The sequence below is a fragment of the Pleurodeles waltl genome, chromosome 10 (assembly GCF_031143425.1).
Source record: "Pleurodeles waltl isolate 20211129_DDA chromosome 10, aPleWal1.hap1.20221129, whole genome shotgun sequence".
Lineage (NCBI taxonomy): Eukaryota > Metazoa > Chordata > Amphibia > Caudata > Salamandridae > Pleurodeles > Pleurodeles waltl.
The window spans coordinates 447650181-447671272 of NC_090449.1; the positions used below are offsets into that span (position 1 = coordinate 447650181).

The window sequence follows — 21092 nt, forward strand, 5'->3', positions numbered from 1 at the left end:
AAAAATGATGTACGGATGGGAGGCAGGGCTAAATAATAGTGCTAAGCTTGCTTAGCACCATTATTTAATGCCTGGGTCAGAACAGGCGTTAGGGGACCTGTGGACCCATTACCATGGCTAAACACCATGGAATGGGTCCACGGGTGCCCTCCCCATTGCCCCAGGAACACCCCCACCAGAGGGACACCGGAGGATGGGGGACCCCATCCCAGGTAAGTCCAGATAAGTATTTTAAAAAATGTTTTTTTGCCATCGGGGACCCTAACATGGGGCCCCCTGTATGGCACAGGGTGCAATGGCCATGCCCAGGGGCACTTGTCCCCTGTGCTGGCCATTTGGGTGGTGATCATGACTCCTGTCTTTCCTAAGACAGGAGTTATGTTTTTGTTGGTTGTGCGCCAGGAAATGGCGCTCGTCTGGTTAGCGGCATTTTTCTTGCCTCTAACCAGGCTAGTGTCATTTTTCGACGCACAACCCCCTCCTTCCCTACAGCCACCCCCACCCGCCTACCATCATTTTTCTGGATGCTAGTCAGGACTTACCATGGCTTGCGCCGTATTATAAATATGACACCCAGCATGCATCTGAGAATGACGCAAGCCGGCAGTATAGTTTTTGACGCAAAACTGCATTAGACTACAAATATGGGCCTCAGTATGGGAGCTCAATAACAAGTGCTCTTGCCAGGACCAAGACATGGGTCTCTCTACAGGAGCTCAATAACAGAACATCACCTGCGGCTCTCACCAGGCTGTTATAGGAGTCCCTGTACAGGAGCTAATTAACAAGGCATTGCCTGCTGCTCAGACCAGGACTATAACAGGGTATCCACTGCTGCTCACACCAGGCCCGTGATAAATATGTGTTGAAAGGCCCTCAACAAGGGTCACTCTGCAGGAGCTGAACAACAGGTCATCTGTGGCTCACACCAGGTCCGTGGTAAGGGTCCCTCTAAAAGAGCTCCATAACAGGGTATTCCATGCTGCGCACAGCAGGCCTGTGATCAAGGTCTTCACACCAGGCTTCTGATAAGTGCCTCGCTAGGGCAGCTAAATAACAAGGTGTCATATACCACTTACACCAGGCCTGTGATAGGGGTATGTCACAACTGGAGCTCCAAGAGCCCATTACAGACCAGCAATAAGGGTCTCTCTTTCTCTACAATAGCGTCTTCGCCTACTTACGGCTCACTCGAGCCTGAGGTAATGTCTCAATAATAGAGTATTGCCTGGTGCACACTCCAGGCCTGAGATAAAGTATCTCTCTTCACAAGAGCTCCATAACAGGGAATCACCTGCTACTCACATCAGTCCTATGGTAGGGGGTCTCTCCACAGGAGTGAATAACAGAGAGTCACCTGCAACTCAAACCAGCATCCTGGTAAGGATCTAGCTCTAGAGGACTTCAATGACAGGGCACAATCTCCTCCTCACGCCAGGCCCAGGTAAGGGTCTTGTTAGAAATGGGGTCTTTGGTTGGCAGTCAGGTTACCCCCGTCCAATCAAGGACCCTCACTCTAGTCAGGGTAAGTCACACACAATCCAAATTATCCTGCCCCCCCTGGTAGCTTGGCACTGAGCAGCAGTCAGACTTAACTTATAAGGCAATGTGTAAAGTATTTGTGCAATAAATCATACAATAACACCATATACAACCACAAAAATACACCACACAGTATTTAGAAGAATATATATTATTTATCTGATAAGATGCAGGTCAAAACGATTAAAATGCAATAAGTATATGCTGAGATCTCACTGTAAAAGTGATATAAAGTGTCTAAAGTCTTTTAAAAGAAAACAAAGGCCCTCATTCTGACCCTGGCGGTCGGCGGAGAGACGGCGGTCGGACCGCGAACAGACCGGCGGTATTACAAATGGCATTCTGACCGCGGCGGTCCCCGCCGCGACCGACCGCCACTTCTCCACTCCGACCGCCACGGCGGTCATGACCGCGGGGCTGGAGTTTGCGCACTCCGGCCCGGCGGTCGTCCCAAGACCGCCAAGGGTATTATGACCCTGCCTACCGCCGCGGTTTCTTGCGGGCGGGAACCGCCGTGCGAACCATGGCGGTAAGCACTATCGGGGCCAGGGAATTCCTTCCCTGGCACTGATAGGGGTCTCCCCCACCCCCCACTACCCACCCGAGTCCTCCCCCCACACCCTCCACCCCCCTGCCACCCCCCAGAGGTGGTACGAACCCCCTCCCCACCCCCACCCCGACATGCACATACATGCACCCCGACATGCACACACCCCCAACATGCACATATACACACCCCCTACACACACATACACAACGGGGACACATACCCGCACACATACATGCAGACATGCGCACCTGCCGAACAGCACACATTACCCATAGACACAGCAGCACCCCCCGCTCGCATACACGCACTCACACACCCCCTCTACACACTCACACGCACACCCCCATGCACGCCCACATCACACAACACCCCCCCACCCCCTCCCCTCACGGACGGTCAACTTACCTTGTGCGTTGGTCCTCCGGGAGGCGACGGGAGCCATGGGGAGGTGACCGCCAACAGAAGACCGCCAACAGAAGACCGCCACACAGAAATGTGGGTCGTAATTCTGTGGGCGGTGTTCTGCTGGCGTGGCGGTGGAGGTTGACCAGTCTCCACTTTCCCGCCGACCGCCAGTGTGGCTGCTGGCGGTTTTCCGGCGGAACGCTCCCAGCGGTCAGAATGCGCACAGCGGCATACCGCCGCGGTCGGCGGTCTTCACCGCGGCGGTAACTCGGCGGTCTTGCGAAAAGACCGCCAAGGTCAGAATGAGGGCCAAAGTCTCTTTCAAGTGCAAAGTACCTGGTTCACATGAAAAATCTCCGCAAAGAACCACAGAGGAGGAGATGCGTGGAAACAAAGGGGGTGTGCGTCAATTTCTCGGGCCGCACATGGTGATTCGTTGTTTAGTTTTATGCAGGGACGGCTGTGCATCAATTTCCGGTGCTCGTCGTGGATCCTCTTTGGGTTGTGGGGTTTTCGGATACCCAGGGGACGATGCATGGATTTCCTGCACTGGCAGGACGACTTCACAGGTCGCAAGAGCTGCGTCGTTTTGGTGGGCCTTGCGTTTAATTTTCTACCGCACGGCAGGCGCTGCATCGATTCCTCTCTGGAAGTCGGGCTGAGTTGTTCCGGCTCGGCTGTGCGTCGATCCGGTGGGCCGTGCATCAAATTTCTGCCCGCTACGCTGGTGCTGCGTCATTGTGCGTCGTTTCTGGCAGGCTGTGCGTCGAATTTCGCCACACAAGGAGTCCTTCTTGTAGAGATTAAGTCGTTTTGGTCCTGAGACTTCAGGGAACAGGAGGCAAGCTCTATCCAAGCCCTTGGAGAGCACTTCTTCACCACAGCCAGAGAGCAGGAAGGCAGCAGGGCAACAGCAAGGCAGCAGTCCTTCACAGAAAGCAGACAGGTGAGTCCTTTGGGCAGCCAGGCAGTTCTTCTTGGCAGAATGCAGGTTCTGGTTCAGGTTTCTTCTCCAGGAAGTGTCTGAGGTGGTAGGGGCAGAGGCCCTGTTTTAATACCCAAATGTGCTTTTGAAGTGGGGGAGACTTCAAAGAATGGCTTAGAAGTGCACAAGGTACGCTTTCAGTTCAATCCTGTCTGCCACGGTCCCAGTAGGGGGTGTGGCAGTCCTTTGTGTGAGGGCTGGTTACTGTCCTTTGACATGCAAGTGTCAAGCCCTCCACCCTCCCAGCCCAGGAAGACCCATTCAAAAGGCAGATGTATGCAAGTGAGGCTGAGTATCTTGTGTTTGGGGTGTGTCTGAGTGAATGCACAAGGGGGCTGTCAACTAAACCCAGCCAGACGTGGATTGTAAGGCTCAGAAATATTTAAGTGCAGAGAAATGCTCACTTTCTAAAAGTGGCATTTCTAAAAGAGTATTATTAAATCCAACTTCACCAGTCAGCAGGATTTTGTATTACCATTCTGGCCATACTAAATATGACCTTCCTACTCCTTTCAGATCAGCAGCTACCACTTCAACAATGCATGAGGGCAGCCCCAATGTTAGCCTATGAAGGGAGCAGGCCTCACAGTAGTGTAAAAGCAAATTTAGGAGTTTTACACTATCAGGATATGTAAACTACACAGGTACATGACCTGCCTTTTACCCACACAGCACCCTGCTCTAGGGTTACTTAGGGCATACCTTAGGGGTGTCTTATATGTAGAAAAAGGTGAGTTTTATGCTTGACAAATACTTTTTGAAACTACACACACAGGCCTTGCAACGGCAGGCCTGAAACAAAGTTAAGGGGCTACCCAAGTGGGTGGCACAATCAGTGCTGCAGGCCCACTAGTAACATTTAATCTATAGGCCCTGGGCACATATAGTGCACTCTACTAGGGACTTATACGTAAATTAAATAGTCCAATTGGGTATGATCCAACGTTACCATGTTTTAAAGGGAGAGAGCATATGCACTTTAGCACTGGTTAGCAGTCTAAAAACCAGCAAAAACAGTATCTAAAAAGGCTAAAAGTTAGGGGTGACCACCCTAAGGCTGTCAGGTCTAACAGGTCTCTTTCTAAGAAGGTAAATAACCTGAAATGAACTGCTCTTCAGTCCACAGCTGAGATAAGAGTCTCTCTCTACAGCAGCTCATTAACAGGGCATCGCCTGCTGCTCACTCCAGGCCAGAGATAAAATCTCTCTCTCTACAAGATCTCCATAACTGCTCACACCAGGCCCATGGTAGGGGTTCTCTCTACAGGGAATGATTAACAGATAGTCCCCTGTACCTCAACGCCAGGCTCCTGATAAGGGACTCTTTCTATAAGAGTTCATTGACACGGCATTGCCTATTGCTCACACAAGGCTTGTGATAGAGATACCCCTCTCCTGGGGGTCCATAACAGCGCCTCATCTCCTACTCACTGCAGACCTGTGATAGGGATCTCCCTCTCCTGTGGGACCATAACAGGGCACCATCTCCTACTCACTCCAGGCCTGTGATAGGGATCGCCCTCTCCTGGGGGTCCATAACAGGGCACCATCTCCTACTCTTCCCATGCCTGTAATAAGGTTCTCTTTCTACAGGTGCTCCATAACAGGGCATCACCCGCTGCTCACACCAGGCCCGTGATAAGGGTCTCCGTACAGGAGCTCATTAACAAAGCATCGCCCGCTGCTGACACTACCCCCGTGATAAGGGTCTCTCTCTACGGGCGCTCATTAGCAGGGTCTCCACTGCCTGTCACACCAGGCCCGTGATAAGGACAGTGAGCCCCCACCTGCAAAGTATATGGAGGTGCCCCCTGACTGAACACTGTCAGGAGCTCTCAGGCCAGAGCCCACCACCCGAGCATGGTGTATTGTTCTGAGGAGGACCCCTGGAGCTTGGGCACCACTCTGCACCGTGGGTCTGTGGGGACTAATGTTACGCCACTGGATAAGGGTCTCTCTCTACGGGAGCTCAATTACAGGGCCTTCACTGCCGCTCACATCAGGCTTGTAAAAAGAGTATTTCTATATTTGTTCAATAACAGAGTATCTATCCCCTGCTGCTCACACTGGGCCCGTGATAAGGGTTTCACTACTGGAGCTCTATAACGGGGTATCTATCCACCGCTGCACACAGCAGGCCTATGATAAGGGTCTTGCTACTAGAGCTCTGTAACAGGGTATCCCCCGCTGCTCTCACCAGGCCCGTGATAAGTGTGTCTCTACTGGAGCTCTATAACGGGGTATCTATCCCCTGCTGCACACACCAGGCCTGTGATAAGGGTCTTGCTACTAGAGCTCTGTCCCAGGGTATCCCCCGCTGCTCTCACCAGGCCCGTGATAAGTGTGTCTCTACTGGAGCTCTATAACGGGGTATCTATCCCCTGCTGCATACACCAGGCCCATGATAAGGGTTTCACTGCTGGAGCTCTATAACAGGGTATCTATCCACCGCTACTCATACCAGGCCTGTGATAAGGGTCTCTCTACTGGAGCTCTATAACAGAGTATCCCCTGCTGCTGACACCAGACCTGTGATAAGGGTCTACAGGTGGTACATAACAAGGCGTCACCTGCTGCTCACACCAGGCCTGTGATAGGGTTCTATCTCTACTGAAGCTCCATGAAAGGGAATCACCTCCTCCTCACGCCAGGCCTGCAATAAGGATTTCGCTTTACAGGAGCTTGATTACAGTGCATCACCTGCCGCTCACTGTAATAAAGTCTTTCTTTCTAGAAGAAGTCCATGCCATGGCATCACCTGCTGCTCACACGATGCCCGTGATAGGGGTCTCTTTATGGAAGCTGAATAGCAGGGCGTTGTCTGCCACTCATGCGAGGCTGCTGGTAGGGGTCTCTCTTTTTCCATAATAGGGCACCATCTCCCCCTCACTCCAGGCCTCTGGTAAATGTCTCTCTCTCTGAGGAGCTCAATAACCGGGTATTACCTACCTCTCATTCCAGGCCTGTGATAACGTCTCTCTCTGCAAGAGCTCAATAACATGGCCATCACCTGCTGTTGACTTCAGGCCTGTGATAAAGGCTCTCTCTCTCTCCCTCTCTACAAGGCTTTCATAACAGGGCATCACCTGCCCCTCTCTCCAGTCCTGTGATAAGGTTCCCATCTACAGGAGCTCCATAACAGGGCATCACCTACTGCTCACAATAGGGCTGTGATAGGGGTCTCTCTCTCCTGGAGCTCCATAACAGCTCCTCACTTCCTTCTCTCTCCAGACCTGTGATGAATGGCTCTTTCTACAGGAGCTCAGTACCAGAGCATCACCTGCCGTTCATCACAGACCTGTAATAAGGGTCTCTTTATACAGGAGTCTACAGGAGCTTAACAAAAGGGCATTCTCTGCAGCTCACTGCAGTCCCGTGATAAGGGCCTCTCTCTACTGGAGCTCTATAACAGGGTGTCCCCTGCTGCTCACACCAGGATTGTGATTAGGATCTCTCTATGGGGACTTCATAACAGGGCATCGCCCGCTGCTCACACCAGGCCTATGATAAGGGTCTTTCTATAGGAGTTCAATAATATGACATCACCTGCTGCCAAGCCTGTGATAAAAATGTGTCTAAAGGAGCTCAGTAACAAGGCAGCACCTGTGACTCCCACCAAGCCCGTGATAAGGGTCTCTATCTGGGGAGCTCAATAACCAGGCATTACCTGCTGCTCACTCTAGACCTGTGATAAGATCTCTCTCTACAGGAGCTACATAACAGGACATTGCCTACTGCTCACACTCAGTCTGTGCCAAGGCATCACCTTCTAGTCACAACAGGCCTGTGATAAGGGTATCTCTCTACTGGTATTCCATAACAGGGCATAACCTCCTCCTCGCGCCAAGCCTGAGACAAGAGTTTCTCTCTGAAGAACTCACTAACCGTGGAATTAACTGCTGGTTACTCCAGACCTGTGGTAAGGTCTCTCATACCAAAAGATCGCCTGCTGCTCACACCAGTCCTGTGACAAGGGTCTTTCTACAGTGGCTGCATAAGAGGGTGTTACCTAATACTCACACCTAGACCGTGATAGGTGCCCCTCTCTACTAGAACTCCATAACAGGGCATAACCTCCTCCTGATGCTAGACCTGTCATAAGAGTCTCTCTCTACAGAAGCTCGGTATTAGGGCATCACCAGCCTCTCACTTCAGGCCTGTAATAAGGGTCTCTCTCTACAGGAGCTTAATAACAGAGAATCACCTGCCACTCACTCAGGCCTGTGCTAGGGGTCTCTCTGTACTGGAGCTCCGTAATAGGGCATTGTCTACTGCTCACAAGAGGTCTGTGTTAAGGGTCTCTCTACAGGTGCTCCTTAAAAGGGTGGCACCTACTGCGTCAATCAGCAGTTTTTAGGTTGAGTGTGCAAGCGCTCTGACATGTAATCTATCTGTGGGCTTTTAACCATGCCCATCACTATCACTCGTTCATGGGCTTGCCTTTCAAAAATCCTTTATCATTGGTAAATGCTTTACGTTTGTTCCTCCTTGGAGCAGTTTCATTACTGCCTTGCAGGCTGCCCCTGTTACATGGATAATTGCACATTTGCTGATACGTTTGACTGTGAGCGAACTTCTTTTTCCTTGTCTTTCCTTTGCTCTCATGCTCATCGCAGCCGTGGTGCTTTAAATCGACTCGCTTATGTCAAATGTTTTACTTTTCAATTTCAATTTATGTGGCAAGAAAAGTCCAGTTAGGAATTTACAGCGCTAATAGCTCTAACTCGAGCAAATGCGAGACGCTTTGCATTGCAAATGTTTGTTTGAAAGTAGAGACTGTGTCATGCAGGTGAGAGGGGAATGGAATAAGCACACTCAGCACACGCTTGGGGGGGGGGGCAGTGCTGCTGTGAGGCAAAGGGACAGTTGTAATGGTACCCATAAGCATATCCACTGCTAACTGCCATCTCAGGTAACTGCCATTGTAATAAATCAGGATATGGGCCCCAGAAAAACAAGTCTAGTTTATTGCAGGAGCTGCCTGGGTGATGGCACAATTGCTTGCTTTTTCCAGAGAATAAACATTAAACACTGTACCCAAAGGTGATGCCTTCTGGATACCTTGTATCACCAAGCCAAACAACTGGCGAATTTTAAAATGTAGCAGCTGAGGCAGTAAACTCTTGTTTAACTCATGGGAGATTTAGAAAACTTTTAAACTCACTGATGATATTAGCTCCGTCCCTGGAAAAAAAGCACAAGCAACAGAAAGCAATAGAAAAGTATGATTACTGAATTTTCATTTGCAAAACGACTGAATTAGCCAGTCTGTGAATTGGCGGGTCTGGAGTTAGATTCTGCAGAAACCTGTAACAGTAATTCATTAATTCGCTGTATGATCCTCGTCATCGATGCAACTGGTGCAGACTGGTACTGTGCACTGGATTAAAAAATGAACGCCATCCCAGTGAATGGAGGAAGTTGTGCCAAGGTTGGCCACTTGACTTCATAGCATCAAGGACATGGGTTCTAATTCCGGTCTATCATTTGCTAACCTAATAATGTATGGGTTTTGTAGTCTTCATTTGCGAGACTACCATCATACGGATGAAAGTAGACAGAACATGCTCACCATATTCTTGCAACTCATTAAGCAAAACCTAAGAAGTCATGACAATCCTTAAAAGGTCTGTCATGTCAAATTTAAATAATCCCTGCACCGTACTTCTAAAAGCTTACAAATGTAACAGGCAACTGAAGGACCCCGCCCAGAATGCACTGGCCATTCATTGGCTGCTTACTGTGAGACAAACGTTGTTTCCAATGAAACCAAGGCAGCCGAACCGTGCCACAGAGAAATAATATCTAGCTAAGAAATGTACTTAACCGGGATCTGTTGCCAGCTCCCAAGATTGGTCAAAATCCTCTCAGGTGAGAGATGTAGGTATGACTCCCCCGCCAGAGATTCCTAAAGCCTTGTTCTGAAATCCTAGAGGTTACTAGTAGGAGTACTGACCTCCTGAAGATGACCACTCTTTCTAGCAAGACCTTGCTAACTTGCTGTAACAGCGTGTGCCTTCCTCCCTCCACACTGCAGGAGCCGGCATATACTCGATCGACAATCTGCTGAATGGAAGTACCAGGAGATGTCAGTATCTGTCCCCAGACTGCAGCAGTCCTATTCTCTCTAACTCGTGCGTCTCTAACGCACACTGTTTATCAGAAGAGAGAACAGTAGTCAAAGTGCATACAAATTATGGGAACTGTGATGCTGAGTACAGTGGGCAGGGCCTGTTCGTGCAGAGTTGGGATCAGAAAGCTGGCTAAAAAGAACAAAATGTTCTGAAACTATTTTGTTAGACTTCCCTCTACAAGTAAATGCATCTAAAATATAATCAGGGGCACTGGAATTATATGATATTGCTTCTGCATAATTTTCCGCATTATTATGGATTTGCCATAAAATCCATCATCTGCTGCATAATATGCAGATATTAACAAAAAATGATTTTGTTTCTAACTCAAACATATCAAAAGCTACTAAAAGCGCTACAGCTCATATTCCCACAGTGAAACGCCAATTGCCAAAGTTGACTGGTTTCCTTTCTGTTTCTTAGTGTGTATTTAGCTGGTCAAATGATACTAATGAGGTGAAAAGTTTTCTCAGAAAGTGTTGATATGTGCAAATTATAAAATAAGGAGGTAATACCATCACAGAATGTACTGCATTTCACTGCATCGTTTGTGTTTTCTTGTCGCATAATTTATTCATCTCTGCTTAGTGCTTAATGTGTGAATGAACAAGCCCTTGGGCACCCAAAGTGTTGCCCAGAAGCCCACTGCAAGCTCTTTTGAAGGCCGGGGTGCCAAAAACGAAGGCTGCATATTCTTGATTACCCTTCATGCCTCTTTAATCCATCGCCAGGCACTCCTGCATCTTTAGCTCAATCTTTCAAGTGCTTTTTCATCCATGCTTCCTCCCTGGGCCACAGCTGCTCCATTTTATTTTCTTCCTTCTTTTCCACGTTTGTGAATTCTGTCTCTTGCTCTGAGTCAAAATCTGTTGAGGTAAAATAAGTGCTGGCCCCCAAAATGGTGAACCACTGGTTCAAATTAAGAACTGGCCCTGCTGCATAATTTGGTCCTCCCCTGCTGCATAATTCCAGTGGCTCTGAATACAATGTACTTCTATTAAATGCAAAATAAATGCAAGTTACACTAGTCAGTGGAAATACATTTTTCTGGTAGGAAAGTTCAGTTGCTAAATATTTTCACTTCAGATGCTTGAGAGGTAAGCAGAGGGTCAGTGATTTAAATCCTGGTTGGTGCACTGGGGAATAGTGAAGTATATTTATAGTGCTATGCTAGGTTCCAGGCTGTGACAAAAAGCACAGTAGATGTGTATGTTATTAGTATGAAAAATGTATTACTCTGCTTAAAGTGGGTATTCCATGGCGGAAACAGGCTTTCCCACGCAACCACCGGTGATTTTTGACTCACAACCCAGTTATTAAAAAACAATAGATAGGGTCTTGCATAAAAAAAAATGAAGCAATTCTAACATATGTGCTTTTGAGAAGAAATGTTTTTATTTATTTTTTCTTTTCTGACTTTGCCCGTGTGCTACACTATACAGTACACATACAAAGTAGGAAAAGGTATTAAGTTGGTCTAAGCATAATGTTTTGTACCAGAAGGGTACACTTTCAGTACAAAACCTATTCTAAATTCACGCATATACACCCTTGCACAGTGGTGCAAAGGTGTGTTTGTGGCACTAGGCAGCATGAGTCGGTGCCAGCCATGGGGAGAGAGCTGGACAGTGTCACAACTCTGTAGACATGTTTTTTCCTGCTCTATTCGTATCATGCAAAGCAGTGCAGCATTTTTGATTGCTGCTCTCGTTGCTTGATATTTAGGTAAGTATATCACTAAGAGTTTCAAGTGCGTACCTTTGGGGTAACAAAGGCCCCTGCAGCCCCCGCAGTGCTGAGGGTGGGATCCCAAGCTCCATGGGGGCCCTCTCAGCACAGTTCCAGGACCTGAGAGCTTCTGAGTAACGTTGGAGAGGTGCCCCCTCCAAATACTTTGCACGGAGCACCCCCTCAAGGTTCATTTCGCCACTGGTGCCTACAGTACTTTCAAAAATTGTATTTTTCATAAGTAATCCCACTGTAAATACTGCACACATTTTTATATTTTTCCATTGTTCTTTCCAGAACTGATACTTACATTACCTCTCAAAACAGAATAACTCTTTGTCAACATTAAGCTTGAAATTGGGGCATCAATTAAAGCCTACACTGACTAGAAAGCAGCTTATAGGTTTTTTTCTGACTAACCAAGTGCACACATCAGTAGAAGGCACGCTGCAGGAAGACTTGTTCTTTAGCAGTGCTCCCGTCCTCTCAATCCACAGTATAGAATTCGCCCTCTTTCTCCTTTAACCTGGTGCAGCTTAAGTTCGGCATTAACTGGTGAGAACCGGTTGTATTTTTTAACAAAGACCATGCGAACTGTCTCAGTATAATTACAAAAAAACCTTGGGCTCTATCCCTAGTAAATCCGGCCCACTTCAACCTCTGCCCTACCAAAGGCAGGAAGCTTGTTCCCTTCAAAAATGCACATTGTCAGTGTGTCCCTTGATGCTGCCCTACCCACCACTGTAACTATCAGAACACCCCTTCATAATTCACTCTGTTGAACTACCATTGAAGAGCAGTGCGCACAGAGAATAACGCTGTTCTCAATAGTTACCGTATTGTACTGTCGCCAGCTTTACAGTATCAGGCCATACATTCTGACAACACAGTGCTATAAACGATGTGTTTTCTTCGATCCATTTTGTTCGTGCTTTAAGCTTGTTGTGCATGTAATTAGATAATTATGACTGGGAATCATAATATGTACATTTAGGTTTATTAGTATCCATACAGGAGTGCGCCCTAGCTTTCTTGGATCCCCTGCCTAGCACTGTGGAGGAGGCCAGGCCATAAGGCACTAGAAGAAGGTTCAGTATGCCACAGTTGTCAACAGTCAGTAAGTCACAGTTGTCAAACAAATCAGTAAACATGAATGTTCAGCCAGAGACATGTTCTTTGTAAAGGAAATAGCTTATTAATAGATGATCGATTAGAAGTTAAGGGACTGTCTAACTGAAACTTTGGTAAAACTGCAAAAAATTAATACATTCTGAGGTAGAAATCCCACCACAGAGCCTGAAGAAGGGCTACTGGTCAGCAGTATCGGGGATGATTTTGAGATTTGTTCGAGAACTTGCTGCAGTAAAGAGGCTAAAAGCTGACGCAAACCATTTGATGAATTTTAAAAATTAAGATGTGAATAATAGGTTTTACTTTTGACTGACAGTGCTATCCGGCTGTGAGGTGGGATTTATATCAAAATGTTTACTCGTTTTAATGTTTTCCTCTGTGAACTTTTTTCCTATACTAGTATCCTGCCAGCACCGTAAAACAGTCTCAGCGCATGTGACATGAATCGGAAGGCGATGAGCACTACATTTTGTTGTTGACTTAATGCAACCCTGCCAAACTACTTTCAGAAAAAGACATCATTTCTTGTTTTTATTCGTATTAGCTTGTCAATTACAAGCCTTGGAAGCACTGAATGTATCATTCTCAAAATGAAGTGCTGAGTTGGCTTTTCCTTTATGAACTCAAAGATGATAGTCGCTAGGTCTTAAGTGGCTCATCCTTCATAAGAATGCCTTTGTAGCATAGTTCAGGTCATGACATCACCGCACTGAAGGTGTATCCTGCTATGGCGGGTCTGTAGTGTTCACATTGGACCCGCGGCTGACCTCACTTCACATGCTTTCCACGGGTTTATGCCTACACTGCCAAATACTGGTTCCAAATATCATACTTGCTCAGCTCATTCAGCAAAATTGTACACACTTTAAAGCCTCATGGAACGAGGGTTTTATCCATCGTCGTAGGCTCTCACACTACCTCCGTTGATCGTGTTTAGGTGTGTGTGTATGTGTGTGTGCTTGTTTGTAGATAAAGAGACTGAGATTTTGTATAATCTCTTTATTGGTGCCAAATGAAATCTGCTCTGGTTCACGATGTAAATATCACTAACCACTAACGTATGACTTTTTACAGCACTTGCAGATGCAGACTTTGCCATTTCGTAGATCGGTAAAAACGGGCGTTGCTACCATTCAAGTTAATGGTACTCCTTATGTTGACCTCAAAAGAATGAATGCTTGAGTCAACCTTAAAGAGTAACCTTAAGAGTTAAACACATATCTTTGAGAAAAAGACACCAGCCCCGTTAATTTATCTTACTGCAACTGTGAATACGTGAACCAAACCGAAACTGAATTTCTTTTCTACCCTCAGACCTACACAGCCGTAACAACAATATTAAGAAGTAGCATGTAATATCACTTATAACAATAATAATATGGGACATCTGATAAAGCTAGTAATGATGGTAATACTAAATACAAATACAATGATTATGTAGTTTAATAAGCACAGCATCCCATTTTTTGTTTTTCCTGGAACATCTGAGACACCCGCTAGTCTTTTGGACCTACATGACTACTCACAGTGGTGAAGTTCTCAGCGCCACAGTCGCGATTTCGATACTGGCAGCGGAGCAGCATTTCCTCCATGGAGTGGCCCGTGCGCTGGAAGAAGTCTCTCATACTGAAAGTCTTGCTGCCGAATGAGTTAGAGGAGTCGTCAGCCAAGCCTAGGGTCTGCAAGTAGTCACTGTAGCTCTCCTCCTTCTCTAAGCCCAGGAGCTTACCAACCGACAGTACGTCGTTTTTGGTGATGGCCGACTTGCGGAACCGGTTGTAGTTGCAGATCGTGATGGCAGGGAAAGTCATCACTGTGCTCTCTTTCTCATCCAAGGTGGTGACATGGTGGAACTCGGAGTAGTATTGGATACGATCGGCCACCTGGAAGAGGAAGCAGCCAAGTGATGCCAGGAAGGCACAGGCCCACACTGCACGACGGATGGTCACCCCACCGGGCAGAAAGATGTGGCTGATGCCATGCAGGGTGCAGTTGCTGGCGAAGACGGTGAGGTCAGAAGCCTTGGGCTCCTCTTCCTCATCCTCTGGCTGTTTTTCATCTATCTCCATCCGGATTTTCTCTTTAGCCTCATCCATCCCTGGCTCACTTAAAGGGAACATGGGCTGTAGGTGTCCCCGTGAACAGTGCATCGCAGCTCTGGATGGAGAAGAGTGTCCCACAACAAAAGATTTGTGGTGGTGCAGGAAGAAGAAGGAAGGCTTGGTAGACTCTCTCAGATAAGAAAATGTGAAGTCAAAGACTCGGGTTGGTGGATGAGGAGAACGAAGAAGAGTGAGACAGTTAAGGAAATTTTAGACAGCAACGCCAAGCCAGGCTTAGAGGAAACAGAGAGAGCTAGTATATATTTGGGCAGGCGAAGAAGAGGAGGGAGGAGGAAGATTTTCCACAAAAAGACCTAAAAGTTTAGAAGGAAGAACTGAAATCTAAGCTCGGGTGAAGACTAGACAATCGTGAGTGGGCCAGTAAGTAGAGTCATTAAATAGGGTGGAAGGAGGAGGATTAGTAAAATATTTCCCTCTGGGTCTACACAGGAGATTATATGCAGACGAGCGGACACACGGGGTAAGCAGTCACAGGAGAGGGACAGAGGCAGCTCCAAGGCATTTAAGTGGACAACCAGAGGAGGTGAGACGATCTGCTGGGCATCAGGTTTGAAGGGGCTGAGTTCCTAACTCCAGCGGCAGGAAGGAGGGTAGGAAGGAATGGCATGAGCTGGAGTTCACCGGGGCAGCTGAGAGAGTGTACAGTTTCTCGAGAAGATCCTGTCTATGCAAGAGGAATCGAAGAGAGGGTGGAGTAAGCAATTAAGCGTGAGCCTCGGGAGACGAAGGTTGTGCCAGCTAGCCACAAAGATATAGAAGACGTGTGTTAATGGCCCATGCAGAGCGGTGTAACTCTATCTCTTTCTCTGAGAGGGCGCAGGGGGAGAGGGAAGGTTACAAGATATCGAAAAAAGACAGGATGGAGGCTGGGGAGAGAGTGGGGAAATCAAGGTTAAGCAAGAAATAAAAACTGGACACAAGAAACATATAGAGACCAGGGGAATAAGAAAAAGCGCGAGAGACGGGAGGAGTGAAAGAAAGAAAACAGATTCAAGTGAAGGATGAGATAGTGAGATGGCAGGAGAGGTGCAAGAAACAGGGAATGAGAAGAGAAAGTCACAGATATGGATACAGGCAGCGAGTAAGGTTGGAGAGAGAACTAAGGAGGTGATTATCTGTCTATCTATCTATCTATCTATCTATCTATCTATCTATCTATCTATCTATCTATCTATCTATCTATCCATCTATCTATCTATCGATGTATCGATCTATCACACTGTCTTTACACGTATACATATATTAGACGAGCTACACATATATATGTAAGTACGTGTATTTATGCACATATATTATTTGAATATATATAGCATAATAGTCTGTGCATCTCCATACATGGTTTATCCCATGGCATTTTTCAGATGTATTTGTGTTGAGAGATGTATTTTCCCAAGGCAAGGATGCACGGAGCTAAATATGTGCACTAAATGTGAAATCACATTGAAGAAGCCTCCTGAGTATGAGAAGAGTTATTTCTCTGTGTGAAGTAATTGTCACGTGTCTGCAATCTGTGTTGCAGTAAACAGTGTCTTTCTTTTTGGTTTTCTGTACTGTGGCAATAAACAGGAAATTGACATTGTGTTGTATTATATATGCACTGAAAGCTCCGTCCAGGGCCTGATTTTATCACAAGAGTTTATTGCAATATACTGTTGTCATAAAGTTAGGTCCTGGAGTGCGAGTCTGATGTCCATGTGAAGGTGATGGAGCTTTCATAAAAATCGGGTTCCCCGCTCCCAGCGCTAGCCCCGGCATGGTGGAAGTGACCTAAATTTACTCGTACAAAACCATAAAAATTTAGCAGTTATATTTGGAGTTCTTTCAAGTAACTAAAACTCGTGCCCTAAGGTAACTATAACTCGCGCCCTCACCATGCACAGTTGTCTCATCAATAATTTTATTGCAAATTTTGCAGTGAGAATATGAAAGATGGCATAGAATATGTCATCAATGAAATAACGTGGAATAATTAGCTGTGCATGGAGAAGAGGTGACTAATAGTTACCTTAGGGCGCAAGTTTTAGTTACTTAAAAGAACTCTAACTATAACTGCTGAATTTCTATGGTTTTGTACGAGTAAATTCAGAACCTAACTATAACGTCCCTGTAATCTTTGTTTTTTTTCAGTGAATTTCTATGTTTTTTTAATGTATAGTAATTTTCATACTATACAGTAATCCAACCACCGCTGCGCATGGCCTTTGGCCGTGCATGTCGGCAGTTGGCCACAGGCCAGACCCTGGAAGCAACCCCCTATAAGCACCCAACCTTGCATCATGCACAGCCTTCTCCCATGCACAGTAGAGGTTGCCCACAGGGGCTGGCCTGCAGCCAGTCCCTACTGTCAACCCCCCTCACCAACCAACCCGATGCTGTGCACAGCCCTTTGCGTATCCACTATGGAAGTCGTCTGTGGCCTCTCTGGGTGTGAGAATAGCTGTGAGAGGCTGTATCTATGAGTAAGAGTGGCTGTCAGTGTCTATATCAGTGTGACAATGCATACATCAGTGTTTTAGTGGGTGCATCAGTATGTGCGTGGGTCTGTGAGTGGGTGCATCAGGGTGTTAGTGGGTCTGTGAGAGGGTGTGTGATGGTCTGAGTGGGTGTGCGAGTGGGTGTGTAACTATCTGAGTGGGTGCGTGAGAGTCTGACTGGGGCTCTGAGTGAGTGCATGAGGGTCTCAGTGGGTCTGTGAGTGGGTGCATCAGGGTGTCAGTGGATGTGTGAGTGGGTGCGTAACTATCTGAGTGGGTGCCTGAGGATCTGAGTGGGGCTCTGAGTGAGTGCATGACGGTCTGAGTGGGTCTGTGAGCGGGTGGGTGAGTGTCTGAGTGGGTTTGTGAGTGGGTGCGTGAGTTTCTGAGTTGGACTGTGAGTGGGTGCGTAAGTATCTGAGTGGGTGTGTGAGTGAGAGAATTGACTGAAAGAGAGACAGAGAGAGCGAAAGAAAGTGAGAGGGAGAGAGATCGTTTTTTTTGTCTTTGATGTCTGATATATGTAGAAAGAGTTATTTGTTTCCAATTTGAAATCAAAAATGTACTTTTTTCAAGTATAATAATTTCTTTTTTTATTAAGAAAAAAATTTGAAATGAGTCCAGTTGGACTTGAACCCTGTAGCTCAGTATGAAGATCTGCAACCTTCACAGTGAGATACTGTGTTTGTTTTAAAACATTTGTTTTAGCCTTTTATGGGCTATCTGGCACGACGAGGGAGACTTTAAGGGCTCCCCTGCTGTCCCTCCTTATTTATTCTTATTTTTGTTTTTAAAATAAAACACCCTTTATAGGCTTTCAGGGACCACGAGGGAGCCCTCAAGGGTTTCCATGCAGCCCCTATATCTATATATATATATATATATATATATATATATATATATATATATATATATTAATTAAATATTATTTATTTAAATAAACAAAATAATCAAAAGCCCTTTACGGGCTACCTGGCACTGCGGGGGAAGCCTTGAGGCTTCTCCTGCAGTGCCATTGCTTCAGCACGCACGGACAGCAACTCTGTGCTTGCTGAAGCATTTAACCTTTGTCCCCTGCACACGTGCAAGGGACAGAGCTCAAAGCTCTGCTGTTTGTCAGCGGGACCTGCTTGACTGGTCCTGCTGTCAAACAGCAGAGCGGTTGCTGTGGCTTGGCTGCAGCACTGCAGCCAAGCCACAGCACACAGCTATGTCCTGGGGTGGGAAACCCTGGAACAATAGCACAAGCCGGCCGTGGGGGATGGCGGTCCCCAGGGCCATCAGAGGCTCCAAGAGAAGGGCCGCGCAGCCCCCCTCCAACAAGAATAGCCCTGGGGGGGTGGTGGTCCACGGGGTGCGGGGGTTGCCAGCACCCTTCATGTATTTAATTAAAAGCCCCAGGGGGTGGTGGTCTCTGGGGCGTGGAGGGGCACAGATCCCCCGCATATACTTTCAGCAATGTCCTGGGGGGTGGTATCCCCGAGGCGCAGGGAGGTCACGGGCCCCGCATATTCTTAAATGGATGCACCGGAGATGTGGCAGTCCACAAGGCAGTGGCCGAGGGGGCTGCAGCTCCCCCACATATAAAAAAATAAAAGCTCCGGGGAGGCAGTGGTCGTCGGAGCTTTGGGGCGATCAGGAGGCCCCCGCACAAAATTTTTAATGCCCCCTGGACTTGGCCCGCCTGGGGCCTATAAAAAAAATCAAGCGCTTGTTTTTTTCATTTTTTTGCCACAAATTTGCGAATCTTGCAAACTTGTGGCAAAAAAATAATTTAAAGCCCCACCAGTGCTAAGGGATCAGGGTATCCCTACCCTGGCCCCTTTTATTTTATTTTTACTTTTTTTCTGGGACACGGCTCAAGCCGAGACCCAAGATGGCTGCCAACACTTACTGGTTTGAAGTGTTGGCAGCCAATCAGAGTTGTGCATTTCCCTGCACAAGCTCTTCTTTATTTGCAAGTACTTCGTGGCCAGCAATATACAAATTTGAATTTCTCTAAATTTCTCAAAGACTACTGAATGGATTTACTCCAAATAAGCAAAAGTGTGATCTGCATACTGACAGCTAGCTTTCTGCCAAATGTGGTGCATTTCCATCCAGTGGTTCGGCCTGCAGTTGTGTCGAAAGTATCCTAGGGAAATTAACATGGGAAACGCAATGTTTGTTTAGCCCCCTATTTCTCGGCTCCCGCTTGACGGATTATCCTGAAACTTTATATGTGCAACAGGAATTATCGCAACCCTTTTTTTGGGAAATTTCATGACGATTCGTCAAACCATGCCAAAGATGTAGGGAAGTCAAAAAACGCTTTTCCTATGGAAACATGGTCCTAACTATAACTACCTACTGGTGACCGCCAGTAGGTAATATATATATTTATCTATATATTCACTAGAAAAACAAAAGGTTACAGGGACGTCATAGGTTATAGTTAGGTTCACATTTTACATGTACAAAACCAGTGAAATTCAGCAGTTATAGTTACCTCAACTAACTATAACTATGAGTGATGTAATATGTGAGGCCATAAGCAGTGCATCACCTGGCTGCAAGTCATAGCTAGCTGAGGTAACTATAACTGCTGAATTTCGCTGGTTTTGTACATGTGAAATGTGAGCCTAACTATAACGTCCCTGTAACCTTTGTTTTTTTCCAGTGAATTTCTATGTTTTTTAAAATTCTATTTCCTAACTATAACGACCATGTAACCATTGGGCTTTTCAGTGAATTTCAATGTTTTTTTAACATAAAGTAATTTTCATTACTATATGTTAATCCAACTGCCACTGCGCATGGCCAAAGGCAGCGCATGGCAATGGTTGGCTGTAAGGCCTGAATTGCTGCCTGGCCCTATGTCTAAGCACCTATAAAAACCCAAACCCACGTTGTGCAGGGAAAAATGCTGTGCACTGCAAGGGTTGGCCGTGGCCTGTTTCTCTGGGTGTGCGAATAGGTGTGAGAGGGTGTATCTGGGTGTTAGAGTGGCTGTGAGAATGTCTGTCTGGGTGTGGGAGTTGGTGGGAGTTGGTGCATCGGTGTCTTAGTGGGTCTGAGAATGGGTGCGTCAGAGTCTGTGTGGATCTGTGAGTAGGTGCGTGAGTGATTCAGTGGGTCTGTGAGTGGTTGTGTGAGAGTCTGAGTGGGACTGTGAATTTGTGCATGAGTGTCTGGGTGGGTCTGTGAGTGGGTGTGTGAGGGTCTGAGTGGGGCTGTGAGTGGGTGCACAAGGGTCTGAGTGGGTCTCTGAGTGGGTGCGTGAGTGTCTGAGTGGGTCTGTAAGTGAGTGCATAAGGGTCTGAGTGGATGTGTGAGTGGGAGAGATTGAAAGAGAGAAATTGAGAGAGAAAGAGAGTGATAGGGAGAGAGAAAGAGAGTTTTCTAGGCTTTGATAAATGATATATGTAGAATGAGATAATTCTGGACAAAGTGAAAAGAAAAATGTATTTGTCAATTAAAAAAGTGCGATCACCTTTCAATATTAACCTTAAACGTTTGAAGTTTAAAAACAACTAAATAAGGAAACTGACCATGGACACACCTGAAGTAGAACCCTCAACTTTCAGTGTGAGATTCTGTGACCTTAACCTTTAGGCCATAGGTGACTCCTTCCTGTGATGCTTCCAGACATTCCTATGACAGTCAACCCATGCATGTGATTGGAAAGAAATGTAAATGTTCCATCACTAGGAAGGTTTTACAGTCAAAACACTAGTAAATAAACACTGCTAAGCAATAGTAGGATTTGAACCTTATGCCTACTGAGTGACAGAACAAGACCTTGATCATAGGCCAGAAGTGACTCTGTTCCACTTTGCATCCAAATGTAACTATAACATTCTTACCAAACATCTTGATAGTCTGACTCTTAGAAGTCATTGTATGGAGAGACCATTGCAATAACACACTGTCTCTCTCTCTTCCATCCTTTTTTTGGAATGGAAGAAAGAGAGAGAGAGAGTGAGAAGACTGCAGTGGAAACCTCAGGGCCCCCCTAGTCCTAGCCAGCTCCCCACGGTG

The 21092-nt window shown here is 46.6% G+C and overlaps 1 protein-coding gene across 1 annotated transcript in view; it reads right to left on the bottom strand.

Moving 5' to 3' along the window:
* The window catches only part of LOC138262427 (acid-sensing ion channel 1C-like), a 1178398-nt gene extending 1163827 nt beyond the window's left edge, over positions 1–14571 (bottom strand). Inside the window, exon 1 of the mRNA XM_069212327.1 lies at positions 14002–14571. Coding sequence (XP_069068428.1) covers positions 14002–14571 — 570 coding nt within the window. The remainder of the gene's footprint in view (positions 1–14001) is intronic.
* Positions 14572–21092: the final 6521 nt, after the last annotated feature.